Source organism: Notothenia rossii, assembly GCF_949606895.1.
Source record: "Notothenia rossii genome assembly, chromosome: 5".
Lineage (NCBI taxonomy): Eukaryota > Metazoa > Chordata > Actinopteri > Perciformes > Nototheniidae > Notothenia > Notothenia rossii.
Window position 1 is genome coordinate 43,035,782 of NC_136903.1, and position 23,532 is coordinate 43,059,313.

Genomic DNA, 23,532 nt, shown 5'->3' on the forward strand with positions numbered 1-23,532 from the left:
ACGGCAGCCGGCGGATCCTGAGAATAGCTGTGCATTTTAATGTTAAAACAACCCAAATTGATAAAATAATCACTCTAAAACCACGAGGCGTTGTTTTGTCACAAGCAGGGTGAGTTCACACTTTCTTTTGTTCCATTAACCCTGCATGCTATTAACCATGTGTGGGTGTTGAATTTTAAATATGAATGTGTGTGGACATTGTACTTCATGTGTCTTTTGTTACGTTCCTAGTTAGTTAGCCTATGACGTAAGGGTATATAGCCCATTTGACGATTTTTGTTAAGATCTGGAGACATAGCGAATCGGTTAAGGGCCGAGTAAGTGAAAACCAGCAGGGCATAGTGAATCAACTCAGGGTTAAGTAACCGAAGTCAGTGCTTTAAAGAAAGTCCTTTTCAAGAAAAGGCTTGGTTAAGGTCTAAGCCTTTATCAGTGGTTAAAACTGTTCTGTTTTAAAAAAATATATTGCAGGTGGGTTACGGTAATCGGAATTACAACAGCAGTGCAGTAATAAGACGACGGTCTATTATTAGTTGCTGATAGGTCTCCATATTGGTCCCGGTTTGGCGTGTCCAAATAGCAACAGTTAACCATAGTCATGCAGCTGGTTTCACTCCAATGAGGCATTTTCCTGACCTCGATCTTGTGAAGAACAAATAATACTTCTTGTCACAGTTGGAACTAGAAGGCTGAATCAATTTTTGGATATTAAAGGGAAGGATTGTTGTATTTTCAAAGTTTTGAAGTATTGCTGCTGGCAAAAGTGTATTGGCGGATTATTGATCTAATTCTGCTGGCAAATGTGTTTTGGCGGTTTTTGAAATATTCCTGGTTGCAAATGTGTTTTGGCGGTTACGTGCTGTGTTGTTTAACCATAGTGTAATGTTCTTCCTATTTTAAAGATACTTTTAAGGCAAATAAGTTTCTCCTTGTTAAAAACAACTCAGTTTTGCAACAGCTATCCTAGTGGATTAAGCTAGGAAATTAAAATAGCGCACTCTGGTGGTAGTACAGAATTATTACACAAATAGAAGAAACACCATAGCATGTGAAGTATAATTATTATTATAAATACACATAAGCTTGATCGCCAGAATAGAATTGCAAAGTGGTTTCTAATTATAAGATGAGAAACTTTACATAATAACATAACCTAGACTGTAGAATATTCAAACACCACTTTATTGAAGCTAACAAAAGTTGAGACATTTGCATAATTTCATACTCTTCGGTATGCATTGTACACAGTGGATTTAGATTTTTACCGCAGATTTCTATTTTCATATTTCAAAGTCAAAACCATACTGTACACTGTACAATTTTTATTTTTAACAATTTAAAATTTGCACAAATGTTATATTTTAATTTACTTTAATAGTATCATCCACAACAATGAGGAAGCTTAGAGGACCGGACCATCAGGTGATGCATCTTCAGCACTAGAGTATTTAGAAAACCAGCTACATAGAGCCACATATGTCACCACAGGAGGGAGAGGTTGAATGTTATTTAAAAGATAGTGAGTAGAATATTGCATTTACACAGAGCATCCACCAATTAGAAGTAGCAGAGTAGAACATTTAGCAGACTATTTTTGTAATTATGAGAAGGATACAGATTACAAGTGATGTTGTTCCCCCACACAGAAAACTATTGTGTCCACACAACTAGTGAGGTCAAGAAGACGGGCTTCCACCCAAAATATGCAAGGGGCGGCGATACACCTGACTAGGCCTGTCACGATAATGAATTGTGTTGGACGATAAATTTTTCTGGAAATTATTGCGATAAACGATAATATTGTCGGCACCGTTTTAAGACCATTTTAGACATAATGATAATATATAATAATAATTCTAGTACATCCTTTCAAACATAACTTTTTATTGAACATTCAACATTGCAAATGAAATGTGAAATAATATTAAAATATATAAATTCATAAATAAAACAAATTAATTAAATTATAAAAAAATAATTAAATCACACACAACCAAAACAATAAATTAAATAGTCAGGCTGGAAAACAGAGCTCTCTCTCTCATATATATATATATATATGAGAGAGAGAGCTTTATAAATAAATAAATAAATATGAGCACACATTATCTCACAAGCAAATAAAAACTCCTTAAAACAACAGTCAAGTGTACAGTCCACTGTCAAAGACCCAGATGCCTCAACAGCCCATATCCAAATCTGTTTTTCTAAGTTTTCGAGCAAGGAACACCAACATGTTTGCATTGTCGGGCGGGGGCTCTCCATCTCCAGCTGCCGTGTTTGCTCCCAGCTGGGAAAACGGAATGGGGTGGTTGTGTTTTAGGTGGTTTAAAATGCGTGGTATTGCCTGCTTTTGTCGCTACCTTTTTTAAACCAATGCGACACACCGCCCGGCTCATTCAAGTCCGTAGGTTCGCCTCGTTGATTTGGTTTGAATCCAAAATACTGCCACACCGGAGAATCGAGATGTGTAGTAAGGTTTTGTAACCAATTCCATTTCACTTTAAATTCCCCGCGAGTAAGTCACACGTTGTCTCCCGCTTGTCGCTATATGATTAATTTGGCTGCTACGCTGCTGCACGTGCACGCGGAGTGTCCTGACCTGGCTGTGTGTCAGCCCCGCCCCTCACAGCGCGCCTGGCAGCCACAGCGCTCCAGGCTAAAATGCTGGTCACATCTTTATGTAAACGGCAATTTATCGAGCTCAAAAAAGTTATCGAGTCCATTTTTATTTATCGCACGATAAGTCAATTTATCGATTATCGCGACAGGCCTACACCTGACGTGAAGCTGTCCAGACCTGAAAACAGAAACTCGATTCTGCTGTGGTGAAGTCTGGCTACAAAGGGAGGTGTCCGATAGGGTCGCTTGTCTCAAACCAGTGAAGAAGTCAACAAGAACCCAGCAGAACTAGAGAGTGACTGTTAGTGGGAGAACTGTGACGGAGCGACAGAGACTGGCCCAACATTTTCCAGCCAGTACATAGATAGACCCCGTCTGAAGACCGGGGCTGTGTTTAAAGGGGAACTTCATTTATTGTTAGCCAGAAGTGCAGTTTTTAATCAAACAATTATGTGATTTATGGAGTCAGATTACATTTTTCTCATAAACACAATTTTATAATCGGTCTGAAGTATCTGTTTTAAGGCATGAGCCGCAGATTAAATAACATAACACTGATTAAGAGCTTGAATGAAGAAGTTGTAGGGTTTTTACAACAGTTTCAAGAATCAGTCTTTATTTATTTATTCTTGAGTAACTTTACTGATTTATAGTGTAGTGCGTAAGGCAATATTTGAGTGAGGGGCACCAGCCCTTCATGCAGGTCACTCTCTGTGAGAATAGTTCATATTTTCCCTCCAGTTTGGAGAAAGATTATTTTATCATATGTTAGTTCAGCAGTGTCAACCAATCCTCTAATCCTAGAGTTATTGAGACGCATTAGCAACACCAGGGGTATTGTTTTTCGCAGCAACGATGATGCATAATACCATGACAAAAGCCATTATTGAAACAAGTAAACTATTAGAAGTGCTAATGGGAAATGTTTTGTGAATATGCATTTATGCCATCAGAAAGCCATACATCATATGATATTTTTTGTACGCCTTGTGGGTACACGGAGAATTTATATTTATTTAATGCAAAGTTATGGGTTTTACATGTCCTGTTCATAATACGGTAATCATTGCAATATTAATTGAGCATTTTATGCTCAAAGGAGGGAGTGTCATGATTATACAGATATGTTGATTCGGTGACGTTGTAGTTAATAAATAATAAAATGTAGTCAACAATAGGTCTCATAACAACAAGAGGTATGCCGAAGCTTGGGCCTCCTCCAAGGAGGGAGTGGTCCAGTTTTAGATATTAGACAAATAGAAGTGGATGAATATGTCAGAACTCTGAGTAATATTATGCAAGTTTTGTCTACACAGCAGGCTAGGAAAACTACAGAGACACCAGAAGAGACACCAGAAGAGACTCCTGTTTCGGCCAGGTGATTGGGTGAGGGTGAAAGTTCACAAAAGACAGTGGGCTCATCCCCGGTGGACGGAAGCGTGAAAAGTTGTAACAAACTTCACACGCGCTCCGGTTTAAAGGTAAAGAAAAAGGAGCAAATTGACACCACCTCACACATTGTCACCCTTCACTGGCAACTTCCAGAACATTATTGGGAGTTAGGACTGATTTGGCAGAGCTGGAACAAAACAATAAATAGAAATAAGATAAAGATAGAAACAGCTCAAAAGACAAATTGTCTATAGATTTTTATAGATTGTACATTAATGTGAAAACCTATTTTTTTTGTTTTACATCTGAAAAAGAGTCCAATTTTTTGTATGTTATTTTTGGACTCATTATTTAAATTCTGTAACGGACACAACCAGGGATAAAATAGAGATGATGACGAGAACAAAGCCAAACCAATTGTGGGGTCCCCTAGGGATAAGAGTCAGAATAGCATTGTTGATTGTGCTCATTACACTTGGCACCTTGTTGGTTGGATGGGGAGTACAATATCAAGTAAAACATGGAACCATTAATTCACTCATAGAGAATGCCCACATCACTAACAAGACTCCAGCTGTGTTTCACAGACTTTCACTTATCCTCAGAGCCAAAAGATCAGCTGAGCAACAAGAGGAGGAGTTAGAAATACTCGGTCCCAAACAAGAGGCGGTTATAATCAAGATGATTCACCCCCCCTATATGCAGTTCTTGTATCAAATGATGAGATGGGTTTAAGTGATCGGGATATGTAAGTGATGGGGATTTACAGATTAGGGGAATCTCTAAATACACTGGATCCATGTTTTAGTCTGTACCAGAAACACCCCCTGTTAAGTTTATGAACAACCGACCGGTGACCTGAGTAGAATTATTGAAAATGATTACAGTTGAAACAGGCTACTAACCCAAAAGTACAGCTTTGTACGTACAAACTCTATGAACAAAATTTCCTAGCAGACAGTGGCGACATTGCAGATATGTCCAGTCACTAAAGTTACTTATGTTCTAAATAACAGTGAGATTTAAAGTGATGGAGAAAATATGGAGACGTTCCTTTATAGTGTGTGAAATATGTGGTGCTTGAAGCATCTAGGTATTTAAATTTATGGAAGAAAGTGGTTTCCTGAAAGAGTTAATTGGAGTAAACATGTTACAGTGGGTGAAAACAATGTTTAGGGATATGGTACAATTATTAGAAAACATTAACTGGGCTTAGATGACATTTAACATCAAAGAAAGATAGTATGGTTAGGAAAATAGAGTGGGAAAGATTGGATTTATTTTACCTCAGTGTGTTAGAATTAACTATAGATAATGCGTCCCGAGATCTCTCTCTCTCTATCTCTCCGCCTGTCAGAACGCTACGACCCCAACTTCCAAGCAGACAAAAGACCTCACCACGGAAGACTCCTCCTCCTCCTCCATCGAACAGACAGAGAAGCAGAGCTGAACCATCTCCACCTGAGGAATCCAGAACTACAGGTGACATAAAAGGCACACTCTCATCGGTCCCCCACAGGACATGAAGTTCCAAGCTGAGTCACAAGATTTGGACACAAGAGCAGAGTGTGGGACATGAGAGCGGAATACGCCCTCCATGCAACAAAGTAGAGACTGTAAAGGAGGAGATGAAATGCAAAGCAGATGGGACACTGAAAAGAGTTACAGCGGAAGGATCCAAGAGCAGATGGACTGAGGAGAAGGTGGACGGAGAAGAAGACAGGCCGGAGGAGTTGGCATGGTCCGGCAGAACGTGAGGGGGTCGTGGCTTGACAACCAGAGGGGGAGAGAAGGAAAACGGGAGTGAGTGAGTTTACACATAAACACACTTATTCACCAACGAGAAATACGGAAAGAAAAAGATTTATTAGCCATGAATTAATCAATTGGTGAATTTATAAAGTAAGAAAGAGAAAACTATTAAATAACCCTAAAAACACACTGAGGGTAGAACATATTATTCAATCTTTTCATCATATGAACAAATTATTCTTTAAGAGTTTTTTTTATTCATGTGTGAATTTGGGTAAGATTTAATTTGTTACAGTATAGACCTACAGTTTAAAGGGATGGTTTTAGTAACCACTCTATAAAAGCAGACAAATCTTTATTTGTATGGAAAATGTTAAAGGTAGAGCTAGTACCAAGCCAAAGATAGTGTTCCAATCTAGAGTATTGATTTCTCCATTGTAGCATGGTTATTACCTCAGGAGGGAAGATTAAGGTGGAAATAACATTTGTTTTTTGTCCAAGATGTAGATTTTTAAAAAGACACTGGGCAAAGAGAGATTGCACATTTTAATTTAAAAAAAAACTAATATAATTGGGAGTAATACATGCGGGGCCTTGGATCACTCATTGTGATTGTGCATATTTTACAACAAATATCGTTCAGGGAGAAGGGGTCGCTCGACCCACCCTGCAGATGTTTTAAATCTTACTTGCAGCTTCAAAGGGAGCGCACGGCACCAGAGTATGAGTTTTAAAAGACAAGTGCCACCAGCTCCTAAAGGTCATCCATTCAATCAGTGATGACCTGACTTTTAGAGATGTTATTTAAAGGAGAAACATATCTGCCATAGGTGTAAATTCCTGAATTGAACTCCAAACCATTAATGAAATGACTTCTGTTTTAAAGTCCTTGTTAAAGGAGGGAGTAATTATCACATGCTCTAGCACCCAAGGTTCCACACACTGTTAAAGGGGTTAGCATAGCTATTTAAGTAGACAAGAATTGAAAATAAATTAGTTTAATGAGTTATTGATATTCCACTGGTTCTCACACCATTTCAGGGACTTTATCACTGCATTAGAACAGACCACCCAAAGGTAATGAGAAGGAACTTTTAAGTGATGAAACTCTACAACTGTTGTAACTGACCAAAATCTTCTCCCAGAAATGACTGTCTAGAATGCCGTACCCCAGAGTAGAACGTACCGATTGATCACGACGGCCCCCTCTAGAGAACATATTACTTTCATACCTTAAATGGTATGAAAGGAGGGAGGGTACATTTCTCATGAGGAGATAATTACAAATGCTAGCAGAACAAGACGACCAACCCCCGTATACAGATGTTGATGACAATGATGAGTTAGTTTAAATGATATGGATGTTCGGAGATGAGATTGATCAATGAATGTCCAGCTGATGTGATTCTTTACATTATGAAATCATGTGAAGAAGTGAGCAAAATAAAATGCTAAAATGGAGTGAATCCATTTCAATTTACTTTACACTATTCCAAGATAGTTTATTTTTCAATTTACTTTGCCAATCCAAGATATTTTATTTTATTCTTTATTACTTTATACTATTCTAATATGGTGGATCTCATGTTGTAAAAATCATTGCTATTCTAAAATGGTTTGTTTCTTTTCACTTTGTAAAAACAAGTGCCTTAACACTGAGCGTGGTATGAGAACGGTTTCTGTGAAAGGAGGGACGAAGAAATGTTCTGATACCAAGCCATTGCTGCTATTTTGAAGAATGATATTGAATGTAAACACTAGAAGTTATGCACAAGGGAAAACTTTTATGTTTGAACACAGACAAGAATTTATTTTGTATTTTTGTAAAGCCGGCTGTAAAACCATTCCATTTGATTGTATGTTTGTTAATATGAGATATGTAATATGCAAAGTTCAGATGAAGAACTCATTGATTTCAGTATTATACACACCTTTTAGGTGTGTAAGGAGGGACTGTTAGAAATTAAAATCAATGTTTTAATGGGGAAATGTAGTTTAAACATGCCGTCAGTTTTAATGCTCTTTTATACTGAAAAACCAGAAATTCTTGTGCACAAGCAGTTAAGCTTTTATTCTGAAAATCCTTCATCTACGGTTAGCATTTAGCATGTGGCTAATATACGATTTCCTAAAGAGGTGAATTTAGTAGCGAAATGACGTGGAGTGGTGAAAACCGAAGCCTACTGATTTAACGCTACAACTATAGATGTCGAGATACTACCATGCTGAATATTAAATGAAGGTACAGTTTATTTGAATACATTATTGTTTACAGACGAGAGTAGCATCTGACAACATCCGGAATGACCGGAAACCAAACGAGCCGAGAAGTATTTTTTAGAGTATTGATTACAGCGTTTAGAATGTGTTAAATGAAAAGTGATGAAAGAGAATATGAGGAGAAAAGGCGTGTTAAGCATATATTGAATGTGAAAAGAACCAATCCTCTGTTTAAATGCAACAACGGACATTGGAGACGAGGCGAGCCGGCTGGCGGGGAGGAGCCAGCAGAGGATATATAACAGCACCGGAGGAGAGATCCTTTCTCTTCTCTTCCCTAACGAGGAGCGGATCACAGCTGTTTGTCTGACTGAACAATATCATGCTTGTGACCAACCCGCGCCTTTTTAAATTAAAGTACCCAATTGAACTTTCACAGAGACTCCATTTAGTCTCCTTTTAAAGCTTCTCTCCTGGACGGGAGAATAACGAACACAGTTTACAAGTCCCAAATGATAACTGGGGATTATGGGTAGTGTAGTGTCTTCGGCTATCCTATACTCTTATTTTTTTTTTCGGATATCATATCGCATTAACACAATATTCCAACGTGCATTGCGGCTAAAACATCCCGAGCTTCAAGATGAGGATCTTGGATAATCAGTTTACCGTCTACGTCTGTTTCCGGTGACTTTATTTACGGCTAAAAAGCATGCTAAAAAGCCCAAGATTATAGAATTAAACGAATAAATAAAAACAAGGATAATTGTGTGTTATTGTTGAGTAAATAACAGTGTGTTATTTAGAAAAGAATAACACATTAGAAGGAAAAAAATATTAAAAAAAATATAGATTTAATTATTCTGAAGCTCTGAGCCCTATTTCTTTTCCTCACAGACGGCAAAAAAAGTACGACATTATACGATTTTAAATAAAAACAATAATTGTGGCTTGGTATTGAGTAACAACATGTTTTTATGAACCACGCAGCTTCCGGTCTTCCAAGACCCGAACGGACAAAACGTGGCGTATCATGTGCACGCAAAACTCGGCATCAGGGGCCTCATTTATAATGCCGTGCGTAGGATTCACATGGGAAGGTGGCTTACATAGTAGAAATCCCCACAATAGGTACAGAAATGTTCCGACATTTTCCGATTCACCAAACATTGCGTACCGGTGAGGAAAGTGCGTACAGTACTTCCTACGCCGGTTTCCCTTTATAAATCACAACCGACTCAAAATGTGGTGCAGCTTTTGCGGGCTTCACGTAACGCCCATATTTGCCTATAAATAGTCAAATAAATGCCTATTCATTCATTCATTTTGACTGACTTTATGAAGAAGATAGCAGGAAATGACGACAGAAAAGCTAAAAAAGACATCTCACACCGTGTCAGATTTTGGTTATTTTGGGGAGGTCGAGATAAATCATATTGTTTGGTGGATGCAGTTTGAACCAGAGTAGCAGCATGGAGGTCGGATCGTCACCAAAATAAATAAGTGGTCCGAAAAAGGTTAATGACAAAAAAAATACACATAGCCTTCCTCAGGCAGTGTGTTTGTACTGGGGACCGGGGGGGGCACCCCCTTGATGAGAAACCGTGAGAAGTGATCGGGGAATCCCTACAGAGTGGAGTAATGACGACTGGATCTGAATTATGTTTTCGTATTTGGTGGTTTGTGTCCCAGCTGTCGATCAGCTGTGCACAGCGTTTCCACTGCAGCAACTCTATATCCACCAGTTAAAGGAAATACAACTAATGTGTTGCATTATATTAGCTGTACAATTTACCACATATGGTGTAATTAGTTTCCATACCTCCTGTGTTTTACGAGCGACTTATCAAGTCTTAGCAAACGGCATAAAACATGATTAAACATGATAGTATATAAAACCATGCTCGATCTACAACCTATAGAAATGCAAAACGGCGTCAGTTTAGACGTAATTCTGTCCTCCTGCTTACTGCATCATTTATGCAGTGGTGGGCCATCAGGGCCAGCAAGGCCTTCTCTGCTGGCCTAAACATCATCAGAATATAAATTAAATTTTGATATATTTTTTCCACAAATATGTATTAAATTATTCCCTGTAGTCTATTCTCTTCATTTCATAGCTTTCCTCTTGGTTGCGCTGCTTCCAGCCTCAGAACGAGATTTGGAGGGTTGGCCTTTATGTTAGAGCTTTTATCCAATCATATTTCAGCCATAATGTGTTGCCAGGGTCCAAGAAATCTGCCCTTAGGCCTTCAGAATCAACAGTGCGGGCGCCTGTAGATTAAAGTGAACGGAAACAAAACTGTGGCGTTAACCAATCAGATTTTGAGTTGGCGACAACGGGCCAGCTAGCAGGCGTACGATGCCGTTAGCACGTGCAGGTCTTTTGATTGGATACGCACTATTGAGAGGCAGAGCTATGTAGAGCTAGCAAACTGAACTTGAATTTGAACGAGCTAATTTGTGTAGATTTCTACAAGCTGTTTTTTTTCAACCCACAATGGCTGAAGGAGGAGAAGAGATCGATTTGGTCGTAGATATAATTACAACGCCATTTTCAAGACGAACTTTTCAAGAAAAGCTAGACATCGTGAGAAGAGAACGGCCAACCCCGACGCTAGCGAGCCTATCACAGCGGGGGAAAGGGTTTGTCCGCCACTTTCAAATCACTAACTACGAGCGGTACCCCTGGCTCACAGCCTCCGAGAGGCACTGCAAATTGTACTGCTGGGAATGCCTGCTATTTGCAACTGATCGATTTGGTGTTTGGAGCCACACTGGATTTGCAAACTTGAGTTGTCTAACCAAGGCAGCAACGAGACACCAAAGCACGGCTGGGCACTTACAAGCAATGGTGCTTTTGAAAACCTTTGGGGACACCCGAGTGGATCTACAGCTCAACGAACAACTGCGCCGGGAAACGGAGCTCCACAACGAAAGGGTGAACAAAAATAGGGAAATATTGAAAAGACTGATTGATTGTGTCCTGTTTTTGGGTAAACAGGAACTTTCATTTAGGGGAAACGATGAAAGCGCCGAGTCCAGAAACAGAGGAAACTACGTGGAGCTTCTTTCTTTGCTTGCTGAGAACAACACAGACTTGCATTACCACCTGTCCACAAACAAAGTGTTTACTGGGACGTCAGGCAAAATACAAAACGACCTGATTTATGCTATTGCTGAAGTGATGGGAGAAGAGATCAAAATGGAGATTAAAAAAGCACCCTTTGTCGCTGTTATGGTGGACGAAACGACAGACGTGGGTAATGTAGTACAACTGGCACTTGTCCTGCGTTATGTGACGGACACAGGTGTCAAGGAGCGGTTTGTCAGATTTGAAGATGTTACAAGCGGCAAGCGAGCTGATGACATTGCCGCTCTTATTTTCCGTTTCATGGAGGAATATGAATGTAGTCTGGATAAAGTTGTGGCACAGTGTTATGATGGCGCAGCGGTCATGGCATCTGGACTAAACGGGGTGCAGGCTAAAGTTAAGGAGAGGGCACCTATGGCCTTATTCATTCACTGCTATGCACATCGACTAAATTTAGTACTGACTCAAGGGGCCTAAAAGCTTAAAGAATGCAAGGTCTTTTTTGCCAGCCTCAATGGCCTTGCAGCATTTTTCTCCAGATCCCCTAAGCGCACGCAACTGCTGGATGACATTTGCAAGCGTCGTCTTCCTAATGTTGCACCAACGCGGTGGCAATATACATCGAGATTGGTCAATGCAGTCTTTGAGAAGAGAGTTTCCCTAAAGGAGGTGTTTGACCACATACTGGAACATCATGAGGAGTATGATGGAGATAATATGCATAGCGCTGATGGATTTAATGCACGTCTGGATGATTTTGAGTTTTGTTTTTTGCTTGAAACATTCAATGGGATTTTTAAGCATTCAGATGTGCTCTTTGGAATACTACAGAAACAAACATTGGATGTACAATTCTGTCTGACAAGGGTGAACGAGTTTTGTGACACAATTGAGCGAGAGAGGTGCCAGTTTCGTCAGATCTACGAGGACACAGCGCGCATCTCAAGTGGTCCGAGCGCACGCAGAGGCCCACGTACAGCACAAGGAGACCTTCGCGCATACTACCAACAACTCCACAGCAATATTCTGGACAACATTATTTGCCAGATACGGAGTAGGTTTCAAGACCACGAAAAATTAATGTTTCTCTCCCTCCTGGACCCCCAGCACTTTCAGACCTACCGGAAAAAATTCCTGCATACAGCCTTAGCCAAATTAACACAGAGTCACGGAACACTGTTCGATCTGTCCCGGCTAAAAACAGAACTGACTGTAATGTATGCCATGACTGATTTTGAAGGGAAAAGTCCCATTGATCTCCTTGATTTCCTTAAGCAGAAAAATCTGAGTGAGAGCATGGGGCAGCTTTACACATTGGCATGTGTGGCAGTGACTATCCCTGTGTCCACTGCTTCTGTCGAGCGGTCATTCTCGGCCTTAAAGCGAATTAAAACTTATGCCAGAAATTCTACTGGACAGACTAGGCTTTCATCATTAGCCTTCATGTCTATAGAAAATGACTTATTGGTGGAACTGAAACGCACAGATAAACTGTACAACAGAGTCATTGAAGTCTTCTTGAGGAAAGAAAGGAGGATTGATTTTGTATTCAAATAATCAGTTGTTTTGGTGAGTACAAAGCATTTTATTTTTTATTTTATTTTAATATATTTTTGTCATTTTATGTCGTTAATATTAAATCAATATTAACGAATTAATATATATGTAATTAAAATGACAAATATATAAAAAAATAAATGTTTGATGCTTCTGCAAGAGATATAGAGATGTGTGTGGCGCACTGGCTCAGCTATGCAGTAAAAGTACTCAAGGAGACTTGTTGAATTGTTTTGGTTTAACCTTTATCAAAGTGGACATTCAGTGCTAGGAATACACTTTCACCACTGTCGCAAATATATCCTCATGAACAAATGCAAATTATTTGTTTGTTTTCTTTTATTTTCAGTGAATAGTTTGTGTCTTTATCGTCACGTTTCTTAAATGAAACTGCTTTGGGTGCGACAATGCGCTGTTTAGTGAACAAACTTGGTTTGGTGGACTTAATAAAACTTTGTAGACTAATGCCTTAAAAGCCCCTTTTATTTTTAAGTTTTGACCGTATCCAAGCGATCTTAAAGCTGGTAGTTTAACACTCTTAATTGTAAATGCGGATATATTGATTATAAATGCTTCGGAAATATTAATATAACTCTGTTGTACTTGACTATGTTAAGGTGATGCAACGCCCGGTTATACTGCGTTTCTGTCTAAATGTATAGTTTCTAGAGCCATGGCGTCATAATGATGGTATTAAGAGGTGGAATAATTCAGGTAGGACTGTGTAGGACATCACTGAAGGCCTAGGTGTGAAATGCACGGCCCGCCACTGCATTTATGAGAAAACATTTCATAACATTAACACAACATATTCGAGGTGGTTTTAAATAACATATCCGTATTTATTTATTTCTCCAAGTTATGTTTTTGTTTGCACTGAGGAGTCTCAAACAGGCGTTTGTTTAATCATTTTAAGATTGGCTTTGATCAATGTTTGAAAAATGAATTCTTCATATATGATAAATGAGAGGTAACATTTTATTTATGGTATTATTTCCACATATTTCTCTCCATTCTTCCTTCTGCCAACGGTGTCGCAGTTTCTCGTCTCTCCCGTTTTCGTGCTTAGTGCCTACGCATGGGTTAGAGTTTGCGTGGAGGACCACACGTTTTCCCGTCAAGTTAGTATTTTATAAATCACAAACATTGCGTAGAAACTGGCGTACGCCATTTTTTGAGCGTATATCCACTTATAAATGAGGCCCCAGATCTCAATGGGAATGGTTAGCGTATCATATGCACGCAAAATCGGACTTCTGCGTATCTATTGCACGCATTTCCAATGTGTAAAGTCGTGTCATTTGTACGCAGACTGAAGAGAGTGGGTTGAATTAAAAACATGGTTTGACAAAAATAAACTATCATTAAACTTGAGTAAAACAAAATGAATGCTGTTTGGTAAACATAGAACAAAAACACAAATGCAAATACAAATAGATGGGGTTGAAATTGAAAGAGTCCATGAAATTAAATTTCTTGGGGGAATAATAGATGACACAATAAGTTGGAAATTACACATAAAACATATACAGTCAAAGCTGTCAAGAAGCATTTCCATACTAAACAAAGTAAAACAAGTCCTAGATCAGAAATCACTTCGCATTCTCTACTGTTCACTAGTCTTACCATATCTGAATTACTTTGCTGAAATCTGGAGCAATAACTACAAAAGTTCTATAAATGCAGTATCTATTCTACAAAAAATCCATACGAATCATTCACAATGCCAAATACCTTGATCACACTAACACATTATTCCTGCAGTCAAAATGGTTAAAATGTACAGACCTGGTAGAATTCCAAACGGCACGAATCATCTTTAAGGTAAATAATAATGTTTTACCAGGAAACATCCAAAAAGTATTCACTCAACGAGTGGGGGGATATAGTTCAAGGAGACAATTTAAATTAAAAATTCATAGGGTCCGTACAACCAGAAGAACTTTTTGTATCTCAGCCTGTGGAGTGAGACTATGGAAAAGTGTGAACGTGGAGTGAGACTATGGAACAGTGTGAATGTGGAGCTAAAGCGATGTCCAGACATTAACCAGTCGAAGAGGAAATACAGAGAAATTATTTTCTCGAGGTACAGGGATGGGGAAGGTGTTTGACTATGTGTTTTTATATATGTGTATATGTGTGAGTATGTAGGTGTGTATATGTATATGTGCATGTATATATATGTGTATGTATGTATGTATGTGTGTATGTATGTGTATACGTATATATGTCAATCAACAGGTAAAGCAGATTAATAATAATAATAGGGCCGTGACTCGATTAAAAAAATTAATCTAATTAATTAGAGGCTTTGTAATTAATTAATCGAAATTAATCGCATTTTTAATCACATATAAATATTTGACCTGAGAACAGTGAGAAGCAATTTTTTTCACATGGATTTTAGTATACCATTGAATAATGACTGAATACGTAAGCTTAAGCAACAAAACATTGTTTATTTTTTTCAAAGTGGTACTTAACCAAGACCAACAGAAAAGTGCAATTTTTGCCATAAAGTGTAGCAATAGCATATTTAGGAATATAGTACATTTCAGAGATTCAGGTAGCCTATAGGTAGGTAGACTTTCTGTAAACTATAACACTTTGTTTTTTAAGTAAAACACAATACTTTCAAGTACATTCAGAACATTGGAAACCCTGACTATTAGAAAGCATCTCTCTGTTGCTTCAGAGGCCATAATAGACTTTGTTGATTTACCAAAAGTTGATTTAAAAAATCTAATACATTTCAGTCAAACTCTCTCAATAACCTTGCCAAAACAATAAACAGTTCAACATAAAGTGCCAGTTGCACCAACAACACAATAAATAGTTCAACATAAAGTGTACTGTACCATTTAAAATAAAATAAAAAAGTGCCAGTGATTGACCTCAATCCCTCCTATTCTTCCAATATCCTGATGAAAAATAAAATCTCTTTCTTGCATAGGCCACTGTTTGATCAACGCAAATTGGGTGTGGGTCCTTGTACTCCGAGTCGGGCTAACGTCCACGCTAGCTTCCACGCTAGCTGCTATATGTTTTGCATTGAGGTGATACTTGAGGCTTGATGTGCTGCGGTGATATGCGAATTCCTTTTTGCATAATTTGCAAACAACCGTGCTCTTATTGACGCTTCCATCCGTCCGTTTTTTAAAACAAAATGTCCCATCCACGGGGCCAAGCAAAGCGGTCTCATCAGCTTCTTCGTTCATGTTTGACTATTGTTCACTGTGGTTTGTTGTTGTCTGAAGTCATGAACGTTAGTTGGTGCTCCAGTATAATCGGTACCCCTGAAACTCATCCAATGAGAAACGTTCCGCGGTGCAAAAATAAGTGCGATTAAAATGCGTACATTTTTTTAACGCGTTCATTTTTGTGTAATTAATTCATCTTAATTAACGCGTTAAAGTCCCGGCCCTAAATAATAATAACAACAATAATAATTAATAATAATGATAATTATTGCAGATTATAGATTGTATATAAATCATTTAGGGACAAGGGGGTGAGATTAAATAAATTATAATTCTTCTCACTCCTTTTCGAACACGAGATGTGGGATTGTTTATGTTGCTAATGCTGTTGTTGTTGTTGTTGTAAATGTAATTTTTTTGTTTTGATTTCTCTTACATGACTATGCACTGCAATATTTGTTTTGTAATTATTTATTTTACTGGTTCGAAATAAATGTATCAATCAATCAATCAATTCCACGCATCCCATCAATGGAATTCAATACCACACCCAATAAGAGAATCTTCATCCGACTACACATTCAAGCACAGTGCAAAAAACTGGCTCATTGAAAACCAACAGTTTCATTACTGATGTGGGGGTGTAGGTGTGTGTAAGATATTGTATGCATATTGTGAATGTTTTATTTATTATCATGACTTACTGTACTCTTATCTGTATTCAGTGATGTCATCTATTTATTTATTTTTTGGTATAACAACGTCATGGTATTTTAATTCTTGCTTTTAGGATGTCTATCACCATCTGGCAAATGGACTATCGGTGAAAACTAGCCTTTTGGCGAATTCGAGTACTTTTACATGTTTTTAATATGTTGATTAATGTACACTGTCCCTTTTTTTTAAATAAAAAAAAAAAAGAAAAAAAAGAAAAGTAAATCACAGCAGTATTGAGCTGCATTTTTTAGATACATTTTTTGTATCTGTTTATGCTAATTAGTTATTTCCTCAGCATTGCAACACATTGTGGTATCAATGCACCTAGGATATCAGCACGCACTATTTGATTGACTTTGACATGGGTGAATACAACCTGATAAATATATTCTCTGCATTTCAGGGCATTGTTGGATTAACATTGGTGTGTGTATGAATACTATGAATGAAAAACAAGTTCAAGAACACCCTATTTCACTTTCAGGAAAATTGAGAGATAAGGCCAATCAAGAAAGTGTTGTAAATGAACGTGTAATTGTTACTTTTAGAAGGTCTTGATTGACGACTGTTCCCAAGTGAAGTTCTACCGAGGTGTCCCTGAGCAAGGCACCGTTCCCTACACTGCTCCCCGGGGGCCGTACATAATGGAGCCCACTGCTCCTAACACTAGGATCGGTCAAATGCGGAAGTGTACATTTACCCTCTGTTGGACTATTAAGGGTATAAAAGATAAGATAAAAATAAATAAAAATAAATAAAGAGAGCAAACTGACTCAAGGGGTGACATATTTTAAACACATATCCATACCTATCCATTATTAATAAACATAAGTTAAGGATATGCACACACACACACACACACACACACACACACACACACACACACACACACACACACACACACACACACACACACACACACACACACACACACACACACACACACACACACACACACACACACACACACACACACACACACACACACACACACACACACACACACACACACAGTTAGAAAGATTTAATGGGAAACAATCACTAAGTAGGTACATACAAATAATGTACTACTGTTAAGAGAAGTAGCTTGAGGACACTTCCTCACAGAGTTGGACGAGTCTGTTTGCTTTTATCACACCCAGATCTTGCTTTTCTAAAATGATGTTAGGTTTAAACAAATTCATGTAAAATGCATTGCATAACTGTGTTGGACACTAAGACTATCCGGGGCATTTGAATCGTTCTCCACTTGAATAAGAAGGCTTCCAAACACAGCGCAGGTGGGCAAAGCCTTCTCTGGGACTTCAACTCAGGATCATGACCTCTTTGCTCATAGGCACTAAAACGGCACCTGACAGCTCCTCACAAAGTTGAGAAGTATATCTAAGTACCAAGACTTAAGAACATTCAAAACGAACATTGTGACATTCCTTCTTATATAGTCTCAGGCATCATAATGTATAAGTTAACATTAAAGTGAATTCAATCCAACACAGCTTTAGGCAAAGAAATAAAGATAAAACATAGAAAGAGGGTCAAGTTCACCAAGCATACTTTATTGAATCAATTCATAAGAAATTATCAGAGGACTTGCGGAAAAGCAATAGACATCATCTAGCTTCAAATTAAATACATACAATGTTCTCATTAAATCAACTGTTCAAAAAGACAGCACAATAACACACACAGATACTGTCACACTGGTGAAAGGACACAGCAAGGACACACAGCCGCCATGTGACTGCTACGCTCCATGTCTATCCTTTTACACTCATCACAATTTGAAATGTAAAGGATTGATTCACCACCAGCTCCCTGAAGGATCCACAGCCTGTACGGCAGCTCATTATTCAGAAATATTCCTCTTGGAATACAATAAATATAATCTGAATCTCCATGATGCAGTTTGATTTCAGACGGATGGCAGAACACACACTGTAGGCTCCTCTGAGGAAATGCCCCCCCCCCTCCCCCAACACACACACCTTATCGATTATAAAGGAGTCACACAGTCACTTTCCTTCCACCTGTCTCACCCAGGTTTACGTTTAATGTTGCCTACATTTACCAGAGGTATGTTTGAGAAATGACCCCCAAAGAATTACATATTAAGACCACATAATATTTAACAGAAAAACTATTTTGCATTAAAAAGTCAAAGATGATACCTTGTCCCCATTTTAAAATTCTCAAATGCACAGATCAATATTCCTTGAGTAAGCAAATAGGAGTGAAGTTATGTAGTCGGCATGTAGACGGTTCACGAGTAGAACTTACTGTTGTTTATCTTTTTCTCTTTTGTCCTGAAATGCACAGAGAAAAGGATTTATTAAATGCAGTGGTGGGTGGTATATATATACACTTCATATTATTGCTTTCAACCAACCTAATACAGTTATGTGAAATCTCTTGACATATTACATTTAAGTCAACGTTTCAGTTTTTCAGTGGCAATAATGTGCTTTTTACTCCACTACATTTATTTGACAGCTTTTAGTTGCTATTTTATTTTTATGTTTAGAATAATTGGCTTACACAAAATATAAATCATTATTAAATAAACTTTGAGATATCCAGTGTGCAACTCAATTTTGACAGGATAACAACTGGTGACTTGAGTAACATTCTGTTTTTAGACTTCTCTGTTTCAGTGTGTGTACTCTGTATAAATGCTCTGTAGTTGATCTGATTGAAATTGTGATTTTAAATCTCAAAACCGCTACAGTATCTGTCAGGCAGAAACTTGGGACAACTCATTTGCTAGGGTTAACTTTGATTTAAACATTTGTAGAATACTAAGAGCTTTATTGAGTAGGTGTAACTCTATTAAGGGTTAAACTCATAACTTTATAACTTAGGCTTTAATGTAATTGTAAAACCACTGTGCCACTGAAAATACAATAACAACTCAGGAGGGAGGCAGTCTCGATTTCCTTTGAGGGCCACCAGCTGCAGAGTTAACTAATTAAAGCGGCGTGGCCTGACAGCTGTGAGAACTCAGCAATCAGGTGTCCATTTTAGGTAACTTTCCTGTCGCTACTCCCGTTCCTGTCTAAAACACTTGAACGCGCTGTCTTTAAACAACTCTCCTGTTATCTTCATCAGAACAACCTGCTGGATCCGCACCAGTCTGGTTTCAAGGCAGGTCACTCCACAGAAACTGCTCTCCTTGCTGTCACTGAGGAACTGCACACGGCTAAAGCAGCCTCCCTCTTCTCTGTCATCATCCTTTTGGACCTGTCTGCTGCATTCGACACGGTGAATCATCAGATCCTCCTTCACACTCTCCAAGATTTTGAGTTTCAGGCACTGCACTTTCCCTCCTCACCTCATAGCTCAAAGACCGTACCTACAAGGTTACTTGGAGAGGGTCGGAGTCCGACCCTTGTCAATTAACTACAGGGGTCCCTCAGGGCTCTGTTCTCCGTCCCCTCCTCTTCTCCCTGTACACAAACTCGCTCGGATCAGTCATTAGCCCGCATGGTTTTTCATACCACTGCTACGCTGACGACACCCAATTAATTATGTCCTTTCCCCGCTCAGAGACCCAGGTCGTCGCACGCATCTCTGCTTGCCAAGCAGACATCTCTCAGTGGATGTCTGCCCATCACCTCAAGCTCAACCTTGACAAGACTGAACTGATTTTCCTTCAGGGAAAAGATTGTCCCATTCTTGACCTAACAATCAACATCGGCACCTCTATTGTTTCCCCGACTCAGACTGCAAGGAATCTGGGTGTGACCCTAGATAACAAACTGTCCTTCACTGCAAACATCGCTGCTACAACCCGCTGCTACAGATACATGCTTTACAACATCAGGAGAATAGGTCCCCAGCTGACCCAGAAAGCGACGCAGGTCTCTCACGCCTAGACTACTGCAACTCCCTCCTGGCTGGTCTACCTGCATGTGCCATCCGACCTCTGCAGCTCATCCAGAATGCAGCGGCTCATCTGGTCTTCAACCTTCCTAAATTCTCCCACACCACGCCGCTCCTCCGCTCCCTTCACTGGCTTCCGGTAACTGCTAGAATCCACTTCAAGACACTGGTACTTGCGTACCATGCTGCGAATGGATCTGGCCCTTCCTACATCCAGGACATGGTTAAACCGTACACCCCAGCACGTGCACTCCGCTCTGCATCGGCCAAACAGCTCGCTGCACCCGCACTGCGAGGGGGACCCAAGTTCCCATCAGCAAAAACTTGTGGGTTTGCTATCCTGGCTCCAAAATGGTGGAATGAGCTCCCCATTGACATCAGGACAGCAGAAAGCTTACACATCTTCCAGCGCAGACTGAAAACTCATCTCTTTCGACTCCACTTCGAGTGATAGAATTACTAACAAAGCACTTATATACTAATAAAGGGCTGGCTTATCTAAAGCCAGTTGAGTAGCACTTGAAATGTTTTAGCTCTATGAAATCTGATGTACTTATATGATTCTGTTTTCTTCAAGTTTGTATTTTGTTGGTCGAACGCACTTATTGTAAGTCGCTTTGGATAAAAGTGTCAGCTAAATGCAATGTAATGTAATATCCAGCAGCAGTATATCAAGTTATTCAAATGAGCTCTACATTTACCAGTTGTGATCAAAACACATGAATAAGCTAACAGTAACTCAATATGTAAGTTTCTGAAATGGGCCATTATGCACAAGAAGTACTTTTACTTTTGGAGCTTGAAGTATAAATGAGTTAACTTAAGTAAGATTTTGAATGCAGGATTTCTACTTGTAACAAATAACTTTTGAAATGTAGTATTGCTACGTTTCAAGTAACACATCTGAGTACTTCTTCCACCTCTGATCACATGTCATTTAATTTAACAGCCATGTGTCCCAACTAAGCCCCCAGGAAGTGCGCCGGACTCTGAGGAAAATATTCGTTGTGACCGTCGTCTGAACGGCGGTACTACACTTCCATATCAGTCGCTGGGCCCAGAAACACTTTTTCCCATTGACTTACATGGGGAAAGAGTGGTCTGTAAATCGTTGGATAATTTTTTTTAAACTAATAAACTACCCAGTACGAACATTCGGTCCTCAAGTTGTAAAATGTGCTAATAACGTTATTCTGAGTTATTTTCCTCGGCATTATGAACGCGCATCTAACCCACGGGACCGCACTGCCCGGCACGTTCATGTGACGTGTTCAGTAATACATGAGTTTTACCTTTACCCATGGATGCACAATAAGAACGGATTATATGATTATATGAATACTTTCGTGACGTTTCGCTCTCTCAAAAGTTGGGCCATTTTGTCTTCATGTGCCAATGAGCAACTCTCATAGGAATGAACAAGGCCCCGCCTCCCACGCTGTATCCAGTTTTTATTATACATCCCTGGTCCCAACCCCCACAATAATATGAGCTCACCTTTGAGTGCTGCCCTCTCTGGCCAGGAGGGTGTGTTGGGAAGGGGGGGCAGCGCGCTGGAGGTTGGTGTGTGTTTCGTACAGGAAGGGCTCGCCCCCCACCTCCGCCTGCCTCTTCTTCAGCTGGCTGGAGGACGAGTACAGCTCCTCCTCCGCTTTCTGAAGGCCAGGGCATGTGAGTACATCGTGTGTGTGTGTGTGTGTATGTGTGTGTGTGTGTGTGTGTGTGTGTGTGTGTGTGTGTGTGTGTGTGTGTGTGTGTGTGCGTGTGCGTGCGTGTGCTCACCCCTGCTTGTTGTACATTGATGTAGACCAGCAGAGAGGCTAACTCCAAGTTTTCGCTGTAGCCGTTCTTCAGAGGGACAGAGCGGTACCCTGGAGAAACAAACACTAATCAGATCTGATGTTCTTACATCACTGGTGTAGAGCTCGACTGTCTGCCGGCCGTGTCACAGAGGAGGATGTCTTCACCCACACCATGAAACGCTGCTCAGGCACAGAGTAGCTTCAGTGAAAGACTCATTCTACCATGATGCACCACCAAGCGCCACAGGAAGTCCTTCCTGCCTGTGGCCATCAAACAGGAGACTTCCTGCCTGTGGCCATCAGACTGTTTGACAAAGGGTAGTCAATATGCTGACACTCAACTTTTTATCATGTTTTTGACATTTTACTTTCTAATGTATCTTAATTTATGTATTTACTTTTATTGCATCTTCATTTTAACATTTTAAAATTGTATTCATTCTTTAATGGACCAACTGTCACAAAAAACGAGTTCCCCCAGGATTATTAATGTGTTTCTGATTCTGATCATCTATTTGAAACATTTAAATACACACCTTTCTGTGTTGCCGATCACAGAAAGGTGCCGACCTTTTACACAAAAGTGAACTTTAATAGCAGACCTGATGTTGGCTGTGACTGATTAACACCTTTCTAACGTTGGATTTCCATAATGTGATCAGCCAGTGTAAAATATTCAAATCAAATTCAAAACACAGTGGCGTCTTTGAAAAAATATTCAGAGGTTATATTACGGATACATAATATGTAGTTTTCCACAACATATCTAACATTGATCAGTATTTTACACATAACTCCATATGCTTTATTTAATTTTTTTAATTTAATTTGACCTTCTAATGTTCAGTTTACTTTATTTCATTATATGTATTAATATTATTTAATCATCCTATTGCACATTATTTGTTCTTACTGTATGTACAGTATGTATAATATTTTATTTTATTTATCTTCTATTTTATTTAATTAATTTTCATTGATTACTCTATCTTGAATCGGAAATGTATCAAAAGAGTTAAGAGAAGGCAGAACTGAAAAGAAATTTCAGAATAGTGTACAGAAATCATGCTCCTAGTGAACAACTGGTATGTAAGATTATAGTATAGTATATATAATAGATAGTCAACAGTTTAAAAATACATGTAATGTTATGAATTGTTGCGGTAATGTGTGTGATAGATGAACTCAGACCATTGCAACAGGCATCATGTATGATAAGTGTGGAATGGCTTTTTCTTTTCTCGTTCTTTTTTTATTATCGTTGACATATTTTGTATCTGTATATGAGTGACAGAAA

General features: G+C 39.0%; 1 protein-coding gene across 4 annotated transcripts in view; it reads right to left on the minus strand.

Annotated features, from left to right (window-relative positions):
* Positions 1–18,089: 18,089 nt before the first annotated feature.
* Positions 18,090–23,532, minus strand: part of plcg2 (phospholipase C, gamma 2) — a 91,076-nt gene continuing 85,633 nt past the window's right edge. For all 4 annotated transcript variants that reach the window (XM_079681175.1, XM_079681174.1, XM_079681176.1 and 1 more), the window contains 3 exons: positions 22,216–22,304; positions 21,931–22,088; positions 18,090–18,857 (listed from right to left, as the gene is read on the minus strand). In XM_079681175.1, coding sequence (XP_079537301.1) covers positions 18,815–18,857; positions 21,931–22,088; positions 22,216–22,304 — 290 coding nt within the window. In that variant the 3' untranslated portion in view covers positions 18,090–18,814. The remainder of the gene's footprint in view (positions 18,858–21,930; positions 22,089–22,215; positions 22,305–23,532) is intronic.